This window comes from Lithobates pipiens, unplaced genomic scaffold, assembly GCF_037356315.1.
Source record: "Lithobates pipiens isolate NorthernLeopardFrog02 unplaced genomic scaffold, aLitPip1_a1.2 Scaffold_28, whole genome shotgun sequence".
NCBI lineage: Eukaryota > Metazoa > Chordata > Amphibia > Anura > Ranidae > Lithobates > Lithobates pipiens.
Genome location: NW_027507789.1, coordinates 197,192,640 through 197,216,183, shown reverse-complemented (window position 1 = coordinate 197,216,183; position 23,544 = coordinate 197,192,640). Strand labels below are relative to the sequence as shown.

Below are 23,544 nucleotides of genomic sequence, written 5' to 3'. Positions count from 1 at the left end.
CTTATTAAAGGGGGCTCCCGGATTCCGATAAGCCCCCCGCCCGCAGACCCCGACAACCAATGGCCAGGGTTGTCGGCAAGAGGCCCTTGTCCTCATCAACATGGGGACAAGGTGCTTTGGGGTGGGGGGGCCGCGCGGCCCCCCTTCCCAAAGGCACCCCCCCATGTTGAGGGCACACGGCCTGGTATGGCTCAGGAGGGGGAGGGCTCGCTTGTCCCCACCCCCTTTCCTGCCCGGCCGGGCAGCGTGCTCAGATAAGGGTCTGGTATGGATCTGGGGGGACCCCCACGCCATTTGTTCAGCGTAGGGGGTTCCCCTTAGAATCCATACCAGACCTAAGGGCCAGGTATGCTCTCGGAGGGGGAACCCACGCCAATTCTTTTTTAATAAATTTGGCGTGGAGTTCCCTCTTCAGAGCTCATTCTCTGATTGGCCACGGCAAAAGTCGCCTGGCCTGGGGTGACTTAAAGTCGTCTTGTAAGTCGCCCCAGGTCGTGTTCAAGTCATCTCCAAGTTGCCTTACAAAGTCGTCCTAGAAGTTGTGTCGCCCCTGTGTGAACCGGCTCTAAGTCTGCGGTACTTGGCCATTCAGATGTGCCAGGATGCTGCAGAGACATCTTACTTTCATACCTCAGGTATTACCCTTCTGACCATGCTTTTTATTTTTTACTATTGTTATCTGGTCAGGTCGTTTCCAGGTTTGTATACTGACTGCCCTATACATTCAATACAATTTTGTGCTATATATTGGACTTATACTTCATTTTGTATTTTTGGTGCTCTCATTCACAGATGCACACCAATACCATTACATGACATTTCTATGTTGCTGTCAGTGGGGCTTTCTTAATTCCATCACTCTTAGGTATGATATTTATAGACATATTACTTCATTTTACTGTTCAGGATAGGTCGATCCCAAAATGGGATATCAACTGATCTGACTTATTTTTAGTTTTTTGTACACTTAAAACCATGTCATATTCATCATAATTAGTTATTGTTTTATGTTTATATCCACAGACTCACATCAAGTGCAACTGTGGGCTATAACTTTGTACTGGCCGACCAGCTAGTGTTGATTATCTCTCAGCACTGACTGGGTGCTCTTGCAGCAAATATATCATCTCCCCATTGGTACCACTGCATTGGTTTGAGTAGCCACAATTCCATCTTCCTCCGGGCCCTCCTCGCAGCCTGACCCTTTGGGCGCACACAGGCCCCCCAGCCTCTAGTGTGCATTTACTGTTGGCCGATCTGCTTTTGTATGTATATCTGGTATATTGTTCTGTCTCTACAAATGGTGGTTTAGCATGACAATTTAGGGTCTTGTATGCAATTCTAATGAGCAAGTAATAATTCTCTGTATTACATTATTTTTGTACTAATGTTTGATTTATCTACACTATAGAAAGACTGCTTATCAATTTATGTGACAATACACCTCTGAAGAAGGACATTCCTGTCCGAAACATGTCAGGCGTCATTCATGACATTTATCTATGCTAGCCCATCATGTGTGTCCAGGGCAGCAAAGTTTCATGTTCATTACGGTTTTTAACTCTTTGATAATTTTTTGATATTTGTATGTTTTTGTACTAACTGTTACATTGTGTATAATAAATATTTACATTTCTACTCCACATTTGGTCCGTCATTTAAAATCCTGAGGGGTTATACCATGCCTTGTGCACTAGGTCTTTTTTTCTGTTTACTTTAATGGATTGGACCGACCAAATGCTTCTGCACTGATTGTCAATCCTTATTATATTAGGATATGTGAGAGGGGGTGTTTCTACCTGGAAGGAGTTAAGGAGAGGTGGACTTTTGCAAGTGTATACATTGCAACACAGATCGCTGACCTTTCACTTAGCCTTGTGGTCTCGACGAAGCATAGTGCCGGAGGCGCCAGTTCCCTTGGCACCCGTAAACTGTCTTGCACGGCAAAAAAAAGCATTCCTTTCACCTTCCTATTTGGGATATTTGTAATGACTGGGAGTGTCCAAAGCGTCTCTAGGGTGCGCAAGGCGACCATGATTCTGGGAAGAGTCTCTGGCTTTTAAGGATGCGACTGACATACCTGGAGGGGGAGCATATTCCCTCTGCTTTCTCTGCATTGGTGGACCAGTTGGTCTGGGGGCTGCAGTTTGTATGCGTTGCCTCTTGGACGTAGTTCCCTATGTTGCTAATCTCTCTGTTTCTACAGTGGTGCTTAGACATGTATTGGGGCTTAAGTATTGGTCTGCGGACTAGGCTTCTAAAAAAAAAAAAGCTCTGACTAGGTTAACATTTGAAGGCAATTGTCTGTTTGGGGCTACCCTGGATGACATCAGTACGAGTCTGACAGGAGGGAAGTGTAAATGTCTTCCACAGTCTGAAATGGGGAAAAGGGCCTTGTAGTGGATGTGGTCCTCCTTCTTGGCACACAATGGACCTGGTCTGGTGAGCCGAGAGTGGGGCTCCCTTGGCCCACAGACAAGGCCCCTTAAGCATGAAGGTGCGCCCTCACCTATGTCCTTGTGTTCAGGCTTTGAACCCCGAAAAGAGTTTCTTCCTTCCAATTGGCATGTCACCGGACTGTTGGCAGTTCTCCTTGGGGCTGCGCAAGCCCTGTTGCTTCAGGGTGTGCTTGTCTCGGTTCCAGTGGGTACCAAAAATGGCAGGCGGTTCCCTAAATTGGCCAGTGTTGGTCCACAAGGTGGTAATTTCACCAGGATTTCATTGGATATGTTTCCAATTGGGCACTCCTGAGGTAGACCTGTTGGGTCCCGGCTTAACAGAACGGTACTGAGGTTTCTGGCAAGGTCACAGGCTCCTTTGGTGGACGCTGCAGACGCTCTGGTGGCCCAGTGGGGCCGGTATAGTCAGATCTACGCATTTCCTCCTCTCAAGATTCTGCTGCAGCTTTTGCGCAGGATCAAGGCCTAAGGGATTCCGGTGGTCTTGTCGATCTTAGTATGCCGACCTGGTGCGCTTGGTCGCTGACGTCTCTTGCTGACTCTCAGGGATGTTCTACTGTCCCAAGGGCCGATCTACCATCCTGCTTCATTCTCTGGTTTTTGAAGGCCTGGCTGTTACTTTTTACCTGGTGATCCACAAAGATGAAGTGGTTCTTCGCCCTTGTCTGTGGTTCCCTCCTCTGATTCCTTTTGATTAAGCATGTTGTATTGCCTTCCCTGTGTCCGCGGTCAAAATGTCCTAAGGGATTTACCTTACATGTCCTGGATGTGTTTGTGCGATTCAGGTGTATTTGGCAGTCACAGGGCCTTTTGGGAGATCAGACTCACTGTTTGTGATCACGGACGGGCCAAAAAGGGGGCTGTCTGCTTCTTCTGCGACCATTCTAGATGGCTCAGACAGACAATGACTCTGGTCTATTCTATCAGGGGTTGGGTTCCTCCTTTCCCTGTTATGGTGCATTCTACTTTGCTGCGTATTGCTTCTGGGGCCTTCCATCATCAGGCGTCATCTGCGCTGGTTTGCAAGGCAGCCACATGGTCGTGCACTTTCACAAAATTCTACAACATGGCTGTGCTGGCATCTGAGGATGCTTCTTTTGGCCGCAAGGTGTGGCAGGCTGCTGTTTAGTGGGTCTATTCCCTATTGAAGGGATATTGTTCAGGTTGGGCTCCAGTTTGTTTCTGTGTCGATCTCCTGTTACCTGGTTGGCTCTTGTGTTAGCCTTGGGATTTTTCGTTGTCCCACCCCTCATGTTCGGCACTGTTTTAGGATGTCCGTGTGTCTGTCAATGAACAAATGAGAAAATAGGATTTTTGACTTACCATAAAATCCGTTTCTCTGGGTTTCTTGACAGACACAGCACCCACCCCTCTATGGAGTTTTTAATGCTTCTGACACTGCTTGGGACAAAACTGAAGGCCTATAGCAGAGAGGTGTATATCACCTAGGACTGCCCATGGTAATAGCCAAGTCCTTTTTCTGCCTAGTGTCCTACTCCTGTAGGGGGCGATATAACCCTATGGTTCTGAATAAGGAAGCGCTGTGTCTGTCAATTAACTCAGAGAAACTGATTTTACGGTAAGTCAAAAATCCTATTTTTAGTATTAATTATCTTTGTCCACTGGCAACACTGTATTTGTATTATCTACGTTATACATGGTAATATCTGATTATTCTAACGTTTCTTTTGTGTATAATTAAATTTGATTGTTATTCTTTTCGCACAGTTATCATTCGTTTTAATTCTATCCGTAGTAGCTGCAACCGCTTTGGTCGATTCTTATATAGACAAAAGGTTTGAATCACTTATTTTATGGATCATTAAACGTATAAGTGAGGTAGGTAGAAATTGCCACAACCGTGGCAAGACAGAAGCCTTTTCGTACAAAGAAAAACATCCAAGCCCAGCTAAACTTTGCAAAAACACATCTGAAGTCTCCCAAAAGCATTTGGGAAAATGTGTTATGTCTGAATAAACCAAGGTTGAACTTTTTGGCCATGATTACAAAAGATATGTTTGGTGCAAAAACAACACTGTACTTCACCAAAAGAACACCACACCCACAGTGTAGCATGGTGGTGGCAGCATCATGCTTTGGGGCTGTTTTTCTTCAGCTGGAACAGGGGCCTTAGTCAAGGTAGAGGGAATTAAGAACAGTTCCAAATACCAGTCAATATTGGCACAAAACCTTCAGGCTTCTGCTAGAAAGCTGAACGTGAACTTTCAGCATGACAATGACCCAAAGCATACAGCCAAATCAACAAAGGAATGGCTTCACCAGAAGAAGATTAAAGTTTTGGGATGGCCCAGCCAGAGCCCAGACCTGAATCCGTGGGGTGATCTGAGGACTGTGCACAGGAGATGCCCTCGCAATCTGATGGATTTGGATTTTGCAAAGAAGAGTGGGCAAATATTGGCAAGTCAAGATGTGCCATACTGTTAGGCTCATACCCAAAAAGACTGATTGCAAAATCAAAAGGTGCTTCAACAAAGTATTAGTTTAAGGGTGTGCACAATTATGCAACCATATTATTTTAATTTTTTACTTTTACTTCCCTCCACCTAAAAGATTTCAGTTTGTTGTTTAATTGAGTTGTACAGTTTATAGGTCACATTAAAGGTGGAAAAAGTTCTGAAATTATTTATCTTTGTATAATTTTTTTTAAATCACAGAAACCTGACATTTTAACGGGCGTGTAGACTTTTTATATCCACTGTATGTCATTACTTTGACGGTAAATACCAGGGTTATGGCAGCAGCTATCTGCAATAACCCCCGGTATTGTTTTTTTTTACTGTGTGCGAATCGGCGTCAGATAAAATTGGTCCCGTGTTTGGATTCACCACAGGATCGCTTTTAGAGGTGGTGGCAGGAGAGGCGTCGCCTGTGGAGATTTTTAGGTACTGCAATTTGGCGCCTAACCACGAGCGTGCGCAATTTTAAAGCATGACATGTTAGGCATCTACTCAGCGTCATCTTTCACCTATAACGTGATCCCAAAACCCTTGTGTTTTTTTTTTTTAAATAACAAACCTGTCATACTTACCTCCACTGTGCAGAAGGCTTTCCTAAGGTGGGCGTGTTCCCGAGTCCTGCATCTGTGTCCATTCACACAGAATGCAGGACTCAACCCTGCCCCCTGGGGCCATGTCATTTGGTTTGATTGACAGCAGCGGGAGCCAATCGCTGCCCTGCTATCAATCTATCCAGTCAGGACACGAGACACCAACTAGAGCTGGTGTGCTCGTTTCCGGAGGGAAGATCACAGCTACAGGTAAGTAAAACAGGCATAGAATGCATTAAGGGGAAAAACCATGAGGGTTTAGAACCATATCCAATGAGAATTATCAATGTGTAGCAATGTCCCCGTGGGGTCCCTGCATGTTTCAACAGCCACACATTTCACCCTGCTGGTCAGACATGAAAGGGGGTTCCCTCGGTCCACGACAGTAACACTTCATCATTCAGTTCATCCACCCGAAAACTCCTCACACAGCAGACTGACCATGTGTATATGTAGGAGGCCTGTTCCCTGCCAATCCTAGTTGGTATTTGGTCAGGGCTTCCACATGCAACCCATGTCACTCCAGCTCTCTGCCCTGACCCTTTTCCAGAACCATCTCCCTGGAAACAGAGGTGCTTTCACACTGCAGGGGTGCACTTGCAGGACGGTAAAAAAAAGTCCTGCAAGCAGCATCTTTGCAGCGCTATAGGAGCGGTGTATACATCGCTCCTAAATCGCCCCTGCCCATTGAAATCAATGGGCAGCACCGCCGAACTGCTGGCAAAGCGCTGCTGCTAGCAGACGAATAGCACAGCTAAAACGACGGTATAGCAGCGCTTTACTGCTACGCCCCCCAATGCTTCAGCATGAAAGCACCTTAAAGGATCAAGCTATGTAAGTACTCTAGCATAGTCCTTAATAGGAAAGTACACTTAACAGTGTTCAGTTTCTGCTACATGTTTTTGGTAAAAAAAATTCTGTTAAGTGTATAATAATTGGTTTGTGTGATCACGGACATATGTACGCAAAAAAGGATCATGTACAGATGTGCGCACGTGATCACGTACATATGTGTGCAGATAATCATTGGGACATGTGATTTTAGTGGGACATGTGTTTTTTTTATTTGGGGACATGTCTTTTTATTATTTGGGGACATGTGTGTTAACACTGTAGGTTTACACTAGACTAGTGATCAGTGAGTAAAAAGCTGTAAAAACAGCTCATACTCACTGATCACCAGCCAGCTGCAGTGATCTGCTCTCCTCTCCTCAGCGACGACTTCCATGTGAGGAGAGGAGAGCCGATTGCCTAGCAACCGGCTGTTTGTTTTGATCACATGACGGCTGTGATTGGACACGGCCGTCATGTGATCAGGAGGGCCAATCACAGAGCCCTCCTGCCGATCCGGGATGCGCCGTGTCCGCGTGACAGGAGCGCATCGGGATCGTGCCACTGCGCAGGCACCTGCGCGCAATCCCCCTCCTTCTGAAGGACCTTCCTGAACGTCCAGTCAGAAGGAGGCGGCTCCCACCCGGCCGTATATGTACATTGGCCGGGTGGGAAGTAGTTAAATTGTATTTTTTTCCCCAAAAAAATTGCACTTGATAGACCACTGCACAAATACAGTGTGAGACAAATATGTAATGTTTTGGGGTTCAAAGTCATTTTCAATCAAAAATTACTGATTTAAACTTGTAAACAAAAAGTTCCAGAAAAGGCCTGGCCAGCAAGTGATAATGCTGGCCATATACATGGCAACTTGATAGAGCAGGCCAGCTTTTTTCTAATCCTAAAGCAATTGAAGACATCAAATGGTGGTTTTGATTGATTGCAAGGAGGTGAAATTGAAATTGCCCCAACTTTACTCAAAAATGTGACAGTCTTCTACAAAATTGCAATAGCGCCTTTGTTTTAAAATTTTCAATAAACTGTATTGACAGTGTCAATTTATTTCCCAGTTTTGACTTCACAATTGACATAATGCTTGTGGTCAGTAGTACTCCAGGAGGTAGATTGCCTAGTTTCTGGTGATTACTCTGGTTTTTATGTGCAAATCCCTGTGGATGGAAAGTGGTTGCAAGGGAGTTGAAATTGTACGTGTATGACCAGCTTTACTTTTTAAAATAGTGTAGAGCAAAGAGCCTAGCCCTTAGCAGGCAATCAAAACCTGTCTTGTACTGGCAAGAGTCAAATTTAATTGGCGAGTCATCAGGTTGTCGCTCTTTGTACCACGTCTGCTTTTTTAAATAAGGTTTATTATGTGTTATGGAATTAGAAAGTCAAAATGCTAGTGAGAAATGTATTAGAATAATACTGTATAAAGCAATCTGCCAGCATCTTTTCCAGTGGTGGGCTGGTGAAGTTTTAGGATGGGGGATGCAAAACCCCACCCTTCCTTTTTGACCCCTTACACTTCTCATAAGAATCCACCCACTCCATCCCCTGTATTCCCATAGTGACAGGATTATACAGCTCCAGCATGACAGGACAGAGTATACATTCCCAGCATAACAGGACAGAGTATACATCCTCAGCATGACAGGACAGAGTATACATCCTCAGCATGACAGGACAGAGTATACAGCCCCAGCATGACTGGACAGAGTATACAGCCCCAGCATGACTGGACAGAGTATACAGCCCCAGCATGACAGGACAGAGTATACAGTTCAGCATCACAGGGCTGATTATACAGCCCCAGCACCACAGGGCGGAGTGTACAGCCCCAGCACCACAGGGCGGAGTGTACAGCCCCAGCACCACAGGGCGGAGTGTACAGCCCCAGCACCACAGGGCGTAGTGTACAGCCCCAGCACCACAGGGCGGAGTGTACAGCCCCAGCGTCACAGGGCAGAGTGTACAGCCCCAGTATCACAGGACAGAGTATGTAGCTCAGCCTCACAGATCAGGGTATATAGCTCAGCCTCACGGATCCGGGTATACAGCTCAGCCTCACGGATCAGGGTATACAGCTCAGCCTCACGGATCTGGGTATACAGCTCAGCCTCAAGGATTAGGGTATACAGCTCAGCCTCAGGGATTAGGGTATACAGCTCAGCCTCAGGGATCAGGGTATACAGCTCAGCCTCAGGGATCAGGGTATACAGCTCAGCCTCACAGATCAGGGTATACAGCTCAGCATTACAGATCAGGGTATACAGCTCAGCATTACAGATCAGGGAAATCTTGACCAGACTTTGCTGCTGCAGTGAAGTTCAAAGATCAGATAGTACTGCCTGCCAGAGGTGGCTGTATATCAAGATTGGCTATATAGGACTGTAGTGACAGTTGTGTGTGACACATTTCACAGCAATTGCACACATATTTAGCCAATCTTGTGATACAGAGGACAGACAGTCAGCCTGGCACCCCAGAGGTGAAGACAGAGGGTGAGCCTGGCACCTTAAAAGCGAGGGCAGAGGGTGAGTCTGGTGCCTTTAGAGGTGAGGACAGAGGGAGAGATTGTCACCTTATGAGTTAGGACTGAGGGTGAGCCTGGCACCCCAGAGGTGAGGATAGAGGGTGAGCCTGGTGCCTTAAAGGTCAGGACTAAAAATAAGCCTGGTGCCCCAGAAGTAAGGACAGAGGGTGAGCCTGGGACCCAGAGGTGATGATAGAGGGTGAGCCTGGTGCCCAGAGCTGAGGACAGAGGGTGACCCTGGTGTCTCAAAGGTTAGGACTGAGAGTGAGCCTGGTGCCCCAGAAGAACAGGGTGAACCTGATGCCCCAGAGGTGACAATGGGAGAGCCTGATGCCCCAGAAGTGACAGTGGGAGAGCCTGGTGCCCCAGAGGTGGGAGAGCTCGGTGTCCCAGAGGTGACAGTGGGAAAGCCTGGTGCCTGATTGGCTGGGAGGAACGTTAGCTCGAAAATAGCAAAAATGTATTCGCTACCATCACACAACATGGTGGGAGCACTGCGCCCCGAGCCCGCCCTATTTTGAAGCCTATTAGAGCCTCTGGCTCTAATCACATGTTTCAAAATACATGCCCCACTCCTATCTGCGCCATAGTAATTCATCCGCCTGGCATCCTGAAAGGGGCCTGGTGCATGGATAAGGAGGGCGGAGGTGTAAGGAGGAGCTGCGTCTGTGCGCCCACAATGCACAGACCGCAACTGATCTTTTCCTTTTATAATAACAAATGATCCTTTATAATGTCTGATGTTTGTTGAGTATACCTTTTGAGCATGCCTTTTAAAATAAAGGGCCCCTAAAGTCTGTAAATAAATTGCCATTTCCCCCAAATGATAAACCTATACAGTACATGTTAGTTTGTATTCTTGTGAAATTTGTGACTATATGTTATTACCCTGACATGACTTCTATAGAGTAAAATCTGATTGGCAGTAGGCTGTTGGCCTTTGCATTTAACCCTTTGCACTTTGTGCTGTTTATTAATCAGCCTGTTTGTGTTGCAAATTGAGCGAGGCAAAGTTCCAATGCAATGTTGTGACAGAAAAAGAGGTATAGAAAGAGAAAAAGAGGTATGGGAAAGCTGGTACGTGTAATTTGCCAGTACCTCTTTACATTTATATAGGTGCCAAAAGCATGGAAATTTCCTGTTGGATTTTATTTGGTGATGTCCTACACAAAGTCCTATGAATCTGTCAGTAATACCCTAGAGCAGGTGTAGGCAACTTTCCAGAGGCTGAGATCTAACTGCACCCCCCCCCCCCCACACACACACACTCACAGTAGTGTCCTATGCCCCCCATAGCAGTGTCCTCTGCCATCCTCCCACCCAGTAGTGTCCGCTACCCCCCCCCCCCCTCCATAGCAGTATCCTCTGCCACCACCCCCCACACACCCAGTAGTGTCCTCTACCCCCCATAGCAGTATCCTCAGACACCCCCCCCCCCCCACACACACACACACACAGTAGTGTCCTCTACCCCCCTATAGCAGTGTCCTCTGCCATCCCCCTACCCAGTAATGTCCTCTACCCCCACTATAGCAGTGTCCTCTGCCACCCCCCCCAGTAGTGTCCTGTGCACCCCCTCTGTAGTGCCCCCCATAGCAGTGTCCTTTGTACCCCCACCCCCACACAGTAGTGTCCTCTACACCCCCGGCCCTAAAGGATATGCAAAGAACTGTTAAACATACTGATAAACTTGCCATATTGGCACCTAATACCGTCAGTCCTGACAGGTTTTGGTGGGTACTGAAATGTCTGTGGATTTTATACATCCCCAAACATCCCCAACCAGGCCACGATAACTGTGACTCAGCTGCAAACCAGAGACTAGAAAGGGAAGAGAAAGACAAATCTATCTGTGGCTCTGAACAGCAGTGCAGACCTGGTGGAAGACACCTCTGCCCCACGTTTGCTCAAATTACAAAATATATTTTGTGTGTTTATTGAAGTTGTGATAAAAAGACGCAAGGCAGTTTATATGTTTTGCTTTACTGTTGCCCTAGTATTTTTTTCTGCAGTTTTGATACCATGATTTTATCTGGAATAAAAATCTTGATTTTTTTTTTCCTAGCCAATGAAAGAGCAAGAGAATGCACAAAAAGTTGTTCAAACACATGCTGTTACTGAATATTTAAGGATTGCCTTTGTTCTCTGTTGGAATACTTTAGGATCGTTCCCGAAAAATGGATTACTTTACTGAACAGTCAGTGAAGTCTGCACAAAAACATCTGACGACGGTGGAGGTACAAGTACAGCAATACCGGTAAGTGTGGGAACAGTGGTTTGTGTAGAATCTGTACAGAACGGCATGGTCATTCAGTCTAATTCTCCCTGTCCTAGAATGAAACATTTGGAAAAGTTCCAGCAGACCATTCTGGAAGAGATTGAAAACTTTGAGAAAGATTCCACGGCGTTAAAGCAAATGGAAAAAGAATTTACTGTAAGACTGTAGTTAATAGAAATTTTCTGCTTGTTTTCACCTGCATGTGTTGGTGGAAAAGTTGGCAGTGTAATAATTTCCTGCTTGTTCTTATAAGGGATGATATTATAGATAACTGGGTTCTTATCATCTCAATGGTTATGTAGTACAATAATCAGATCTCTAGTCATGTACTTTTCAACACCCTCATCCCTCATCCTCCATAGTATTATATTGTGCATCCCACAGTGATAAAATGACATCTCAGATCATATCAGCTGCTTCTCATACTTTCCATATGTCTTTTAGAATTTCTGGAGCCAGCAGATGCAAGTGCTGAGTGTCTATCACAGCAATGAACAAAAAAGGTCAGTTTTACTCTTGCGGGGCAAAGGTTTTAGTCCTTCTGATTATTAAATCTGCTGTTTCTAATTTTAGGATTCATTGCCTAAAGACGTCATTTGAAAAGAATGTATCACACTGCACAAATTTTGAAGGAAAGATTTTTACTTCTGAAGTATGTAACTACAACATACAAAAGTATTGCATAAATTTTATATATATATATATATATATATATATATATATATATATATATATATATATATATATATATACACACTATATTTATATGTTCATTTGTACAATTTTGCTGAAAGATGCACCAGTTCCAAAGCATAGAAAAATGCAACTTATCTTATTATGATTCATTTCTATAAACATTTACGCAGGATTTTTTTTATTAAAATATTCTGTTCAAAAACTAGTGTGATATGCTTTCAGATCATATATTAACCTCTCATAGAAGCTAATTAAAAAGTTTTAGTTAGATGGTATATGGTTCCAATGAGGTTGGCCTCTTATGTTCTTGGAGCCTCATTAAGCTGTTTCAGAGGTTGTGGGCAAGAAGGCTTGTTTCTCCACATTTGGTGAGAATGCCCAAAAGTCTGCAGATTTTGGATCAGGGTCTACAGTTTCCTAAATTTCCAGACGGATACAAATCTTAAAAAATCCCATAACAGGCTTTATTGGACCAACCTTTTCTTTTTTTTTTTGAGGCTTCAGGGCATGTGAGAAGGTCTATCTCTTTTGTACATCTACCAGCCCATATTGCGATAGGTCGTAGAGGCCTCCAATTTAGAGGTGCACCAAATGGAAATTTTGGTGCCGAAACCAAAAATGCAGGAAACCAAAACTGAAAATAACATTAAAAAAAATATATATATATTTTAATATATAATTGTGTTGTATTCAACTTTTAAATTAATATGAATTTAACCACTTCAGCCCCGGAAGGATTTGCCCCCTTCCTGACCGGGCCATTTTTTGCAATACGGCACTGCATCACTTTAACTTACAATTGTGCGGCGTTGTACCCAAACAAAATTGACTTCCTTTTTTCCCCACAAATAGAGCTTTCTTTTGGTGGTATTTGATCACCTCTGCAGTTGTTATTTTTTGCGCTATAAACAAAAAAAGAGCACCAATTTAGAAAAAAACTATAATTTTTACTTTTTGCTATAATAAATAGCCCCAAATTTAAAAAAAAAACAAAAAAAAAAAATTTCTTCTTCAGTTATTTAGGCCGATATATATTCTTCTACATATTTTTGGTAAAAAAAAATCACAAAAGCGTATTTTAAATTTGGTTTGCGCAAAAGTTATAGTGTCTACAAAATAGAGGATAGATTCATGGCATTTTTATTTTTTACTAGTAATGGCGGCAATCTGCAATTTTTATCGAGGTTGCAGGGGACAGATCGGACTCTTTTGACACTTTTTGTGACCACTGACATTTATACAGCAATCAGAGCTAAAAATAGCCACTGATACTGTATAAATGTCAGCGGCAGGGAAGGGGTTAACACTAGGGGGCAATCAAGGGGTTAAATGTGTTCCCACAGCATGCTCTAACCGTAGGGAGTATGGGACAGCCTGGAGGAGGAGACTGATCGGTGTTCCTATATACTAGCACAATAACACATGATCTGTCTCCTCTCCCCTGCCAGAACGTGTATTTGTGTGTTTACACACACAAATCCTTATTCTGGCTCTGTCAGGAACAATCGCAGGTGCCTGACGGACTCACCGGGCACGTGCATTGGCTCTTTAGTACCAGTAAAGGTACCGATAATGGCAGACAATAAATTCATGTTAATTTAACCGCTTGCCAAACACCCGTTGTCATTTGACGGCAGCAGAATGACTCCCCTGCGCGAAACGCCGTAGCTACATTTTGCCGCCATCAAACGACAACGGATGTTCGGCAAGCGGTTAGATTAACATGAATTTATTGTCTGCCATTATCGGTACCTTTAGTGCAAGAAAAGCTTCTTAAAGAAATGAATCCCTTAATTTTATGTATGTCTTCAAACCAGTCCATTGCGCGTCCGTTGTGGTGTTAAAAAATTAGCTTGCTGCATTTTTGGTCAGTTAAAAAAAAATGCACCTCCCCGTGGAAATGCATTGAAAGCACAGCAAGGAGATGCATCAATAACGCACCAGTGTTACGTTTTTTTGGTGTGGTTTTTGAGTCACATGACCTATGAAAAACCCACCTATAAGACACTGTAAAATTTGCAGTAAAATATTTGCAAAATCACATGCATTTTCTGTTTTTGACAGGTACCTCTTCCTTCCTCCGCCGCCGGACCAATTAGAAAGCGCAGCACGCTTTGCGCATGCACAAAAGGGAACCTCTTTAAAGCGGTTGTATACCCTCAGCAAAAAAAAAAAAAAACCCCTGTAAGGCAAAGGCATAATGAGGTAGTATACATCGGACCACATACTAGCTCTTTATGAAATACGCATACTAGCTCATTATGAAATACGCAGACTCTGCTCATACTAGCCGCAAACCCTCTGCGGGTCTTCCGGGTTTGCGGCTATGGTGCTGTGAGTGGCCAGAGCCGCGATGACATCATTCCCGTGCATATGCTTGGGAGTCTTCTTCCCAGCATGGTTAGCGTCTGGCATCTACCGAACCTTCAGCCGGGTATTCACAGCGCATGCACCGCTGATGTCAGAATTGCAAAATGAATATCTCCTAAACTGTACACATTTAGGAGAGATGAATTTTATAGGTAGGTAAAAATTAAAAAAGTGGGTATACAACCACTTTAAGTAGCCAGGAAAGTGATCAAATAGGTTGTAAGGGACACCAGAGTTTCCAGACAAGATCTTTTTTGTTTGTCCAGTCCTGAAGGAAAACCAGCATTCAATCAGCGCTTATAGCCAATTGCTGCAAGTTCTAATCTAAGTATTCTGACAGGGGGTAGTGAGGAAAGGACCCCTCCCCCTCCTATCAGAATACAATAGAAAAGTGGGAGAGATCCCTGCATAAACATCATTTGTGTTCATGCGGAGAGCTGTCTTTTTTTTTTTTTTCATTCAACCCACTGGTTGAACAAAAACAAAAAAAAAAAACTATACATGTATACTTGTCTTTAGTCCCATGGCATATGAGAACTTTTTCAACAGCTTCCAACATCACATCACAGTGGTATTTTGTAGAAATGCTATTTGCTCTGGGTAAGTGACTAAGAGCAGTCATGGATCGGTATGACAGGGAACTGGTATTTCCAGAAGAATGTGTCAGCAATAGTACCCTTGATACTTTCTCAACACACATCACTTGCTTGCTGCAGTGTTGGCTGGCCATGTGTCAAAGGTAGAATGTCCTGTCTGACTTCGCAGCTAGTGTTTTATGGCACATAGGAAGATGGGACAAAGTTCTACACTTTCTTTTCCCCCATCAGGAACTAAATTAAGAAAATAGTATTCTTGATTATTGATATACCAGGAAAGAATATGCAGCAAGTAAGTGTGAAGACATCCCCTATATGTTTATTTTTAGTCAATGACTCACTGGGGAAGATAAGTAACTAATCAACATCTAGGTTTTATTTTTAAAGCCTAATTGAACAGGCTAAAGTTATGCCCCATACACATGATGAGATTATCGGACGAATGATCGTCCGTTTTTTTATTGCATGCTAATCTCAGATCGAATCTGATGAGTTTACTAAAGTCACAAAAATTCCCGCACGACAGAAAAAAAATTCGGAAGTGATGTCATGTGTTGTAATGCATTTGTATTGCATTTTCCAACGATAGCTGTACTGATTAAACGAAAATCGTACGATCTGGCATCGTACGAAACAAATTTCCGTGCATGTCCGATAGAATAATATCGGATGAACTGTCCTAATCGGCTCTCGAAAGCTCTGTACTAACGATCCGATTATCGTACGATCGCTTTGAAAGCGGTATTTTCCGTACGATTTTCGGATCGTGTGTACGGGGCATAAGAAACTAATTGATTACTATGCACAACTGCACCAGATTCTGTGTTCACCATTTTTAGTAAACCCTCCCTGCCACCTGTGTATATTAAAATCAGAATTACATTTTTTTCCAGTGGGTTTCCTAGGCTGGCCTGAATTGTGCTGGAAAATACAGCTCCAGGCATGGGGAAAAGCCCTGGAGCTGTATTTTCCCAAAAGCAGTGGTTCTCAACCTGAGGGTTAGATGACGATTTGCCAGGGGTCACCGAATCCTGGGCTGTTCCTAAAGCCCACATTGCTCTCCCAGCCTTTTCTCAGCCGCCCAGCTGGGCTGTTCCTGCTGTAGCCCGCGACCGCCCACTCAGCCTCTTTGCAGCCGCCCGTTCAGTTCACGGCATGGCTGGAGGGGGCAGAGACTAGAGGTCAGCTGACTGGTGAGGAATGAGAAGTGGGAGGGGCTGAAGGAGACCTTATCTCCTGATTTTGGCATAGGTGTCACTGCTGCGAGACACCACAAAGTCAGAGACACAGTAGCACGACCTGTGATTATAATTGCCATTAAAACTAAAGTTCTCAAATCAGCAGATGACCTTGATCAAGAGCACCTAAGTTGGCTGATCAGAACTCCCCCCAGGACTGCCACTCATCCCATTCCCCCCACCAGCACCGCCACTCATCCCCCCCCCCCCGCCCCCCGCCAATGAGTAATAGAAGGAATAAAAATAGAGAATACATGGAAGGAAGAGGAAAAGATGGGGAGGAACAAAGAAAAAGGGAGAGAAAGAATAAGAGAAAGCACAAGAAAGACAGCAAGAGAGAGCACTGGAGGGAAAAAAAAGAAGAAATTAGAGAAATTAGGATAGATAAAAGAAAAGGGAAAGTAAGGAGAACAAAGAGAGAGTGGTTCATCCTAAAATGTACAATACGGGGTTTTAATATTGTAGTGGAAGGGACTCAGGGAACACTAAATGTTCATGGGCTAGGGGCACAAATTACTTGTCTTGCCTTGGGTGCTGACAATCCACGCTACACAAATAATTTTACTGTTAGGGGTCCCCACAACTTGGGAAATGTTATCAAGGGGTCATGGCACTAGGACGGTTGAGAACCACTGGCCTAAAGGCTAATCCAAATGTTAAATTGGTGCAACTATGCTGGTTATTATAAGCACTGGGGGAATATTCCTCTTTTTGAGCTTGAAGTGGAATACCTCTTAAGAAGACCATACCAATGCCACATGTTTTTAAACACAGTCTGAAACAAAATGTGCAGAAACTGAAGATATGTTGTATTTCTTAAAAATAATGTATTGACAGGAATATGGAATATATTTTCTCTATTTATAGATGCATGTTATGAAAGAAGACATGAAGAATGTTCAAGAATTGCTTCTCAAAAAAATGGTAATTTCAACACGTTCCAGTTTTTCCTATGTTTAATAAGAATATATAGAGAAAATATCTTACTATCTTACAGTGGCTGCCTGCAGATTAAATAGGAATGTAAACGGAAACTATTGTAGTTCTAGAAATATGACACGCTCTATTTAAACCGCCCACTCATATTTCTTACCATATTTAGTAAAAGAAAATAGAATATTGCAGTGTTGATATGATGTCTTTCCTGTAGGTGGCACCAAGTAGATTCCATCGGATTACATTCCCATGTGAGCTTGTGCTAAATAGTGTGCCAATCTCTCACTAAAAGGTGATAAATGCTTGTCTGCATGGAGTTTAAATGTATGGCTGGGGGAAAAAAAAACCCACAGTACATCTCTGCAATATATTAACATTCCCCCAAGTTTTGGCCCTGTAAATACACAAGACACAAAAATACTAGTTTATCTTCTAAAAATCCAGTGTTCTTCTATTTTCCTGTGCACTCTGCCTTTTCTGCACTAAAATCCCAAGCATTGGTAAGAGCTCTGCCTGATTCTCCTCCATGGACTACAGAAACTCCTGTTATAAAGCTATGAAGAGGAGGAAGTGTTCAGGTCTCAGGGGAACCCTTGCTAAAATCAATTAATTTGTGGTCAAGAAAAAAAAAAGAAGAATCCTTACATTGATGGTCAGTAGAAAGAATGCAACCCCTACAGTCAGCTAAAAGGTTCTTGGCTTCATGCAACTGGGTTCACCATGTCGTGTTGACCCTGGGACTATGCAGGCACCATCAAATGGTAAGTCAATCAGACACAGTTCAAGGAACCCCTAGCAACCTCTGGAGGAACCCTGATTGAGAATGGCTGCCATAGCAATATCCCCATAAGCTTGGAATTGCATGGGTGCCAGCACGGTCTGCAGCCGTAGTCATTATGAAAAAATCTTGAATTTGGTGGCACTCCAAATCGAATAAAATCGTAACTGCTTTATTGAAAATGTCCATGTTAAAATACAGGAAACGCACACTATCCCAGGATAGCCAAGAGTAGATGTGTTTCACACATCAGTGCTTAATCGTTACTGAGGGATGATTAAGCACTGATGTGTAAAACTTGACTATTAATGGCTGTCCTAGGATAGTGTGTGTTTTTTCTGTATTTTAATTTTGAGGTTTTCAGTAAAGCAGGGCAGACAAAAGTGCTTGGGATTTCAGTGCAGCAGAAGCTGTGTTGTCATCTCAGACAGGAAGTTAGAAGCTCGCTGGATTGCTGACAGATCAACAGTTTTTTTTCTGTACTCCTTTTTTAAGAGATAAAACATGGGAAATTGTTCATGTATTGCAGAGATGTGCTGCATTTTTTTTTTTTGCCAAGACCTACACTTTTTAAACTTTGTTTACACTACCAAAAAATAGGATTCCACATTAGGGTTGAGGTTATGTAATTGCTCTATCATGAAATAGATTTATACATTTAATTGTACAGTAGTCATGAATAAATACTTAGATCAAAAAAATAAATTTGTTCACATATATGGAATTATGTAGAAAACATTTGACATTTTGAAAGATTAAAAAAATTCCTTGTTTTTTCAAACAGCACGAAGAAGATCTTCTCAGTGTACGAAGAGGACTAGAGTCCCTCTTTATGGCAGGATCAGGTCCCTTTTAGCTTCCAGTACCTTTTGCCAGGCATGTCATTTTATGTCTTACAGAATGTGTGTGCCGATAGATTTAGTTCACTAGTTTAATTACTTGTTTGTTTTGGTTAGGTTGTTGAGTTGTACCAGTGGTTTCTAGAGAATGCATGCAGAAAATGGGCAAAAAAACAAGAATGTAAATGTTATGAAAGACTGAGTTATTCAGACTTTTATATATATAACTTCAGAAGTATGATAGAAATAATTGAATTGAATTGCCAATGCTGTACACCAGCATATATTTTCCTGCTAAACAAATCACACATTTGTTTTACTAAATGCAGTGCTGCTGTGCAAAGTGCAGTAACCCAGAACAAGCAAAAAATAAGCCCCAATTCTAATTATAGCCCAAACTTTTGTGTAGGGTAGATCAGTAAGGCAGTTAGAACCTCTTTTCAGCTTTTCAGTCTTATGTGTCCCATTAGGGAAGCTTTTTCCCTCATTCTGTGTGGTCCTCAGAACCAGGAGTCTCCCTAACTGGGTCACAGACAACGTCTTACAAAGGAAAGGTTCTAATCTTCCCTGTTCTAACCAGAATTGGCTAGAGTTAGGCTATGGGGGTTATTTACTAAAGGCAAATCCACTTTGCACTGAAAGTGCACTTGGAAGTGCAGTCCCTGTAGATCTGAGGGGGAAAATAAAAAACAGCATTTTAGCTAGCGCATGATTGGATGGTAAAATCAGCAGAGCTTCCCCTCGCTTCCGATCTGTCCCTTAGATCTACAGTGACTGCACTTCCAAGTGCACTTGTAGTGCAAAGTGGATTTGCCTTTAGTAAATAACCCCCTATGCCACTTGCTGGTTTACTATACTTTGCCTTGTTAACTTGCAAAACCAGAACTCTTTCACCATAGTGATCCTTTAGCTTGTAGCTGCTCATTACTTGTGACTTTTGTACACTTCTTCATTTGTTTTATCTTGTTATAATATGTCTTTGCTTTGCTAATTGCATTTAAGTGATTTAAAAGTAAAATTTTAAAGTTTGTAGTTTGACATGTAAGGGGTAATAAATAGTAAAGATTTATTTTCATGTTCCCAAGATGCCTATTCTTTCAGTTATACATTGGTAGGAGAATATAGGGCACACTACCGTATTGCATTTCTGTGCCGAGCAAGCAAACCATGAATAGCTGGTATTTATTAAACAAATGAACTGTTCTTCCATCTGAAAAAAATCACGCATCAGCATTTGTGATACAAAATTCTTATTAGATTTCCTGGTTTAAAACTAGAGGAAAGGTAAAGTGTCAGTGGCAACAGCAGATGAAAATGACAGCTGCAAGTGGGTGCTTGTGGGCAACGCAGATACTTATATGTCCCTTATGCACAAGCCAGCTGTAACTACTAAAGGAGTAAATGGTCACTGTGGTGGCAGACCTGCAGAGCAAGAGTTTTATTCCTATCTGAAATAAGGAACTGATTAACGTGATTTTGAATGCAAAAAATGCACACGTTATACTTAGCTGCTTTGTGCAATAATTTTTTACAGAGCAGCCCCAGTCCTCCTCTTCTGGGGGTTCCCAGGTGGCACCTTAGGCTCCTCCCCCATGTCGAGTTCCCCCCATAGTTTGCTGCCTGCTATGGGGTCACTCATGCGTGCTTGCTCTAAAGGCGGCTCTGTATGTCCATTGACACACACAGCATGACTCAGCCCCACTCACTGAATGTGATTGACAGCAGCAGGAGCCCATGGCTCCCCCTGTTAACTCTCTCTCTAATGAGGAGAGAGAGCGGCTGCTCTCATCATGCACATCACTGGATCAAGATTATGCTCAGGTAATGCGGGGGGGGCATATGGGGGAGCTGCATACAAAGGTATTTTACCCTAATGCATAGAAAAAATCCTTGTACCTATAGAACCACTTTAATGTGCTTTTGCTGGTAACATCGAAGTGATCATTTTCATTGTACCCCTCATTTAAGACAATTTGTGTCTTGGATATAGTAGGTGCTTTTGTTACCCAGTGTTGAACACAGCTCATATTTAGCAGTCTCACCCTTTGGTAAGCATGGTCATTAACTGTTTGTTGTATTTTTGCTGTTAGGCTGCTTACTTTAGAGAACAGTACTATAGACAATGTTAGGAATTTGGGGGATAACATTTACCAAGCAATTTATTGCTTTTCCCTTCAAAGTTACCAACAGAGGACACTGACAGAAAATAAGCATACATCCTCCCCTCATCCTTTACTGCTGAGGGCCCTCACTTACACTAGGCCCTTCATTGCCACATTACATGTACAGTAGGTACAGGGCTGGCCCAAAAATTGTTTTGCCTGAGCCCAAGAATGAAATGCTGCCCCTCCCCCCAAAAAAAATCATGTCCACCAAAAGGCCCCCACATTCATCATTTTATATCATGATAACTAAAATTAATGTATCAGAGAATCCGATTAAAAATGCCATAAAACTATTCCCTATTTTGTAGACACTATAACTTTTCCACAAACCAATCAATATACGCTTATTGCAATTTTTTTTTTTTAACCAAAAACATGTAGCAGAATACATACATATTGGCCTAAACTGATGAAGACATTTTTTATAGCCAATATCTATAGGAGGGGTTTCCTCCATCCCTGCTAAGTTTCATTTTATACAGTATGTCTTATTTTCAGTTTGATGTGTATTATATGTGAAGTTGCGTATCAGTGACCGGTCGTAATAGTGAAGTCTATTGAGATTTCCATATATTAGAGGATTCCACCATTATTAAGTTATTGATCAGTAATTTATCGCTGCGCTTTTTTTTTTTCATGGTGTGGGAACACATAACAGTGCTTAGTGGCAGGCCTTTTACTGACACTTTTTTTATTTTACCCTACAGTAGTTTATTGTAAATAGTAGTGTGGTGATTACCTATTATAATAAAGATTGGCAGGTGGAATTAATAAACATCAACAGATTTCAGTTGTGCCCTACCAGGCTGCCCCCCCCCCAATGGACAATGTGCCTGGCCACTGAGTTCATCGCCCCATCCCTGCACTCAGTGCACTGACAGGCAACAATGATTGCCACTAATAGAAAGCACTGATTGGCAGTCCTGATGGGCCCTGGTTGGCACTGATTGGCAGCACTAATAGGTATTACTGATTGGCAGCATTTAGTGGTACTGATTGGCAGCACTGATGGCCACTAATTGGCAGCACTGATGGGCGCCGATAGGTGGCACTGATTGGAAGCACTGGTAGGTGGCACTGATTGGAAATACTAATTGGCACTGATAGGTGGCATTGGTTGGCACTGATATTAAGCGGCACTGATTGAAAACACTGGCACTGACAGGTGGCACCAATTGGCACTGACAGGTGACATTGATTGAAAGCACTGGTTGGAAACACTAATTGGAAGCACTGGTAGGTGGCACTGATAGAGGAGAGAGAGTTTCACACTGAGCCGATACTGACACTTAGTGAAACTATGTGTTAAACTAACATTTAATGTCAGCAGAGAAAGAGACCAGCTGTAAAAAATTTAGATGTCGGGGGGTGGGCGGGACCCAGCAGCTATCAAACACCAGCCAATGATTGGGCTGCTTAAGAAAGGGAGCAGGGCCACATACACGTAGCAGCCCTCCAAGACCCCATCCCATTGGCTGGTGTTTGATAGCTGTTGGGTCCCTGGGCCCACAGGGTCCCATGGTAGCACTGACCCTGAGTAGGTGGTATCTATGTCCCGGCTTTCAGGAGGTCATTGCTTATGGAATTTGTGAGCTCTGGAGGGTCAGATAGTAAAATAGAAGGTATTAAGTGCATCAGTGGTGCTTTCTGCTATGTGCATGTGTTGGTTTCTGGTGTTTTTTTTTAACCACAGGTTTACTTTAGATATAATTTATAAAAACTCTCACTGCCTCTATTATGGTAAACACAAACAATCATATTCTGTGTGAGGACCACCAACAGGAGACCTTTTCTAAATTTGCAGGTAAGTGTACTTAACAGGCATTTTTTAATCATTATTAGGCTATAAAATACTATTTGGCATAAGAAGAGATCTAGAAAACTTATTTTGTTAGCATTAAAAAAAAAATATATATATATATATTAATTAAGAAGAAAGTGTGTTACTCCCAGCTCTGATATTCCAGCTCACGCTTATTATAACATTGGCCTTATGCCCCATACACACTATCAGATTTTATTTAGATTTTTTTTCCTTCAGGTTCACCACAACCATATAGTGCAAGGGCCTGCCTAATTACAAACTCCTAAGGTTTGAGCTCATATTATGTTTAGGTTTTGGTAAATCTGAAGGAAAAACTCAGCAGAAAAAAAGTGTGTATGGGGCTTTAGGATATAGCTAGAAGTTGACTTTCATTTTATTTGCTACAATTGAATGAGTGATTAGAATGTAAATGGTAGCCTTCCTTTTATGTGCAGTGATAGAACAAAAAAAAATAAAAATCTAAGTGACCTGTTAGTCATACATAGCAACTATGTATTGGTTTGCTATGGCTAACCAATACTTTGCTATATTATGCAATATTGAATGAAGTCTATACACACATCTAAATAAATAAACTACTGAAGTATGTGAGAAATCTACAACCTTCGAAGGAATTGAAATTTAGTTAAACCAGTCTTGCATTTCACACATCTCTATTACACTGCACAACCAGGGCGATGCTTCTATTTATTCCCTGATTCAGAACTATAGCTTCATAGATTATCTATTTGTTGCCTGGAGAAAGATGGTGGCATGAGTTTATCGTCAAGTGAGCAGACTGGAGGCAAAGCTGTGAAACCAGAAACTACAAAGTTGAACCAAGAAAACCAAGCTGTCCCCTTGTCTGCTTGTGTTGTGTGGCAGGTCTATGTCATTTACATGACTTTTTTTAATCTGCTGTTCCATCACAGTACATACAAGACTCAGAGCATC

The 23,544-nt window shown here is 42.8% G+C and overlaps 1 protein-coding gene across 1 annotated transcript in view; it reads left to right on the top strand.

Annotated features, from left to right (window-relative positions):
* Positions 1–19,690, top strand: part of SYCP2 (synaptonemal complex protein 2) — a gene marked incomplete at its 5' end in the record, with an annotated part of 200,775 nt that extends 181,085 nt beyond the window's left edge. The window contains 6 exons of the mRNA XM_077458435.1: positions 11,053–11,147; positions 11,225–11,324; positions 11,613–11,671; positions 11,742–11,820; positions 16,936–16,992; positions 18,567–19,690. Of these exons, the coding sequence (XP_077314561.1) occupies positions 11,053–11,147; positions 11,225–11,324; positions 11,613–11,671; positions 11,742–11,820; positions 16,936–16,992; positions 18,567–18,638 (462 nt within the window). The remainder of the gene's footprint in view (positions 1–11,052; positions 11,148–11,224; positions 11,325–11,612; positions 11,672–11,741; positions 11,821–16,935; positions 16,993–18,566) is intronic.
* Positions 19,691–23,544: the final 3,854 nt, after the last annotated feature.